Source organism: Quercus lobata, chromosome 3, assembly GCF_001633185.2.
Source record: "Quercus lobata isolate SW786 chromosome 3, ValleyOak3.0 Primary Assembly, whole genome shotgun sequence".
NCBI classification, from domain to species: domain Eukaryota; kingdom Viridiplantae; phylum Streptophyta; class Magnoliopsida; order Fagales; family Fagaceae; genus Quercus; species Quercus lobata.
Window position 1 is genome coordinate 43,301,792 of NC_044906.1, and position 2,148 is coordinate 43,303,939.

The following is a 2,148-nucleotide window of genomic DNA, read 5'->3' on the forward strand; positions in this document are numbered from 1 at the left end:
ATCTTTCATTTAACTTTTATTCAGATTCAATCTTGGTTGGATGCTATAGACTGATTGTGAATAAAAAAGGAACAACCCATAACCATTAAAAATCTCATAGGATGAATTTAACATAAGACTAAAAAATATGTTCATATCTTATTTTTGATAAATACTTTAAATGAAATTTTGTACAAGAAGCATCAGTTATTACTAAATTACTCTTAAAATATGTTTTATTTCAACTTCAGCTATTGAGCAGTCTAATTTCTATACAAGTTTAACATTCTTTTAATTTTCTTACCACGCTATTCCAAACTTCTTCTTAGTCCTAAACAATATTTCATAAGATTCTGAAAGACAACTAAATACACACACACACAGAGTAATGCTAGACTGAAAACAAAAGGGTCATGTAATATACAGAATGCAACGCTCAATAGAACTTCTGAACACAAGGGAATAATAGATTCGAATTCCAATGACCATTGAACTAGTTCAAATTTGAAGCCTTAATCATGATACAAAAGAAACGAGCACAACTAGAAGTCATCCAAAACTTGTATGGAGTACTAGCAGGGGACATGATCACAAAAATAATAAAAAATTAAAAAAACTACAGGAAGCTGAGTTATACAAGTTACCGGTCAGTTCAATCCACTCCCATGAAATTGAAAAATCTACTTTTTATTTGCCAAGCTACTGATCTACAAAGGAAGAGCAGCTTCAATTTTCCCCCAGGAATCCACAGCAGGCCCCTTAAGCCTTTTCTTCATCTTCTCAACAATCTCTTTTGCTTCCTCCCCTCTTGACATTTTCACCAACCCGTTAACCAGACCCTTCATTGCCTCAAAGGGCGGAATCCACCTCCTTCTTATAGTCTCTTTACACATTTCCAAAGCCAAATCAAACTCTCCCTCCTTAACGGCATTTCGTATCAAAGCATAATAAGGAAACGAACACGGTGAAACATAACCATCCCTCAACATACTCTCCAAAACCTTCTTGGCCGATTCCAAATCCCCTACCCTACAAAACCCATCAATGATAGTATCATAACTAACAGAATTTGGCTTCACGCCTTTGGAAACCATATCGTCCAACAACTTCTTAGCTCGAGCACACTCTTTGCTCTTACAGAGTCTCGAAATCCTATAATTATAACTAGCCAAATTGAAGTCCAACCCTTTATTTAAAACCTCCTTCACAACCCCATCAAACCCAACCAAATCATTATTCTTCAAATAACCCTTTAACAAGACATTATAAGAATCAATATTGGGCAAAACCTTATTATCTTTCTCCATTATCTCAACCCAATTAAGCGCAGCCACAACATCATTATTTTGCTCAACAAAAGATTTCAAGACCAAATTATTAGACGCAATACCAGGAGTGACATTGAGTTTCAAAGGCAGAGTTTGAAAGAGATCACGAACCTGATCGAAGAGGCGATTGTTGAGGTGAGCGGTGAGGATGGCACAAAGGGATTTCTCGGAAAGTTGAGAAGAAGATTTGATGAGTTCGAGGGTGTTGATTGCGTGATCGAGCATGGCGGCGCTAGAGTAGAGCATGATGAGGCGGATGAAGAAGCCTTCGGAGTTGGGTGTTGGGTGGGATTGGAGGACGCTGTGAATGAGGTCAGGGCGATTCGCTCGAGCGAGTTTTCGGATGGAGAGGTGGTAGATAGGCCGGTGGCGTTGAAAGGTGGGGAAGTGGATGGATTTTTGGAGGATTTCGGCGAGTTTGTCTGGGTTTGATTCGGAGATAATGGCGGCTTTGGCAGCTCGGAATGAAGGGAAGGGTGGGGTTGGGGTGGTGGAGTAGAAGAGGGGTTTTGGTACGTCCACATTGCGGTTGAGGTGGATGAAGAGTCGACGGCTTTTGCTCAAACTGGCCATTTCTGAGGACAAGGGCTTTTAGAGGGTTTAAGCAAAAGTCGAGTGATGAGTGATGTTGGTTTTAACTAGTAGGGCAGCTTATACGACAACCCCACTGGAAATTGACAAGTTGCAAAAGCATACCTTTTTTTTTTTTTTTACCTACGGTGTCCGCTTTTGATAATAGTAGTTCTATATCATCAGATTAAGACACTAATCAGTTTTTGGTGTAGGTGGAGATTGATCTTAGATCTCTTATTCAACCATCAGAAACATTACTAGTTGAGCT

At 39.3% G+C, this 2,148-nt stretch overlaps 1 protein-coding gene across 1 annotated transcript; it reads right to left on the bottom strand.

Annotated features, from left to right (window-relative positions):
• Positions 1 to 400: 400 nt before the first annotated feature.
• LOC115981467 (pentatricopeptide repeat-containing protein At1g61870, mitochondrial-like) lies at positions 401 to 1,919 on the bottom strand. Its single transcript, XM_031103630.1, has one exon. It carries the CDS (start codon positions 1,878 to 1,880, stop codon positions 687 to 689), a length of 1,194 nt encoding a protein of 397 aa, XP_030959490.1. The 5' UTR covers positions 1,881 to 1,919; the 3' UTR covers positions 401 to 686.
• Between the last annotated feature and the right edge of the window lie 229 nt (positions 1,920 to 2,148).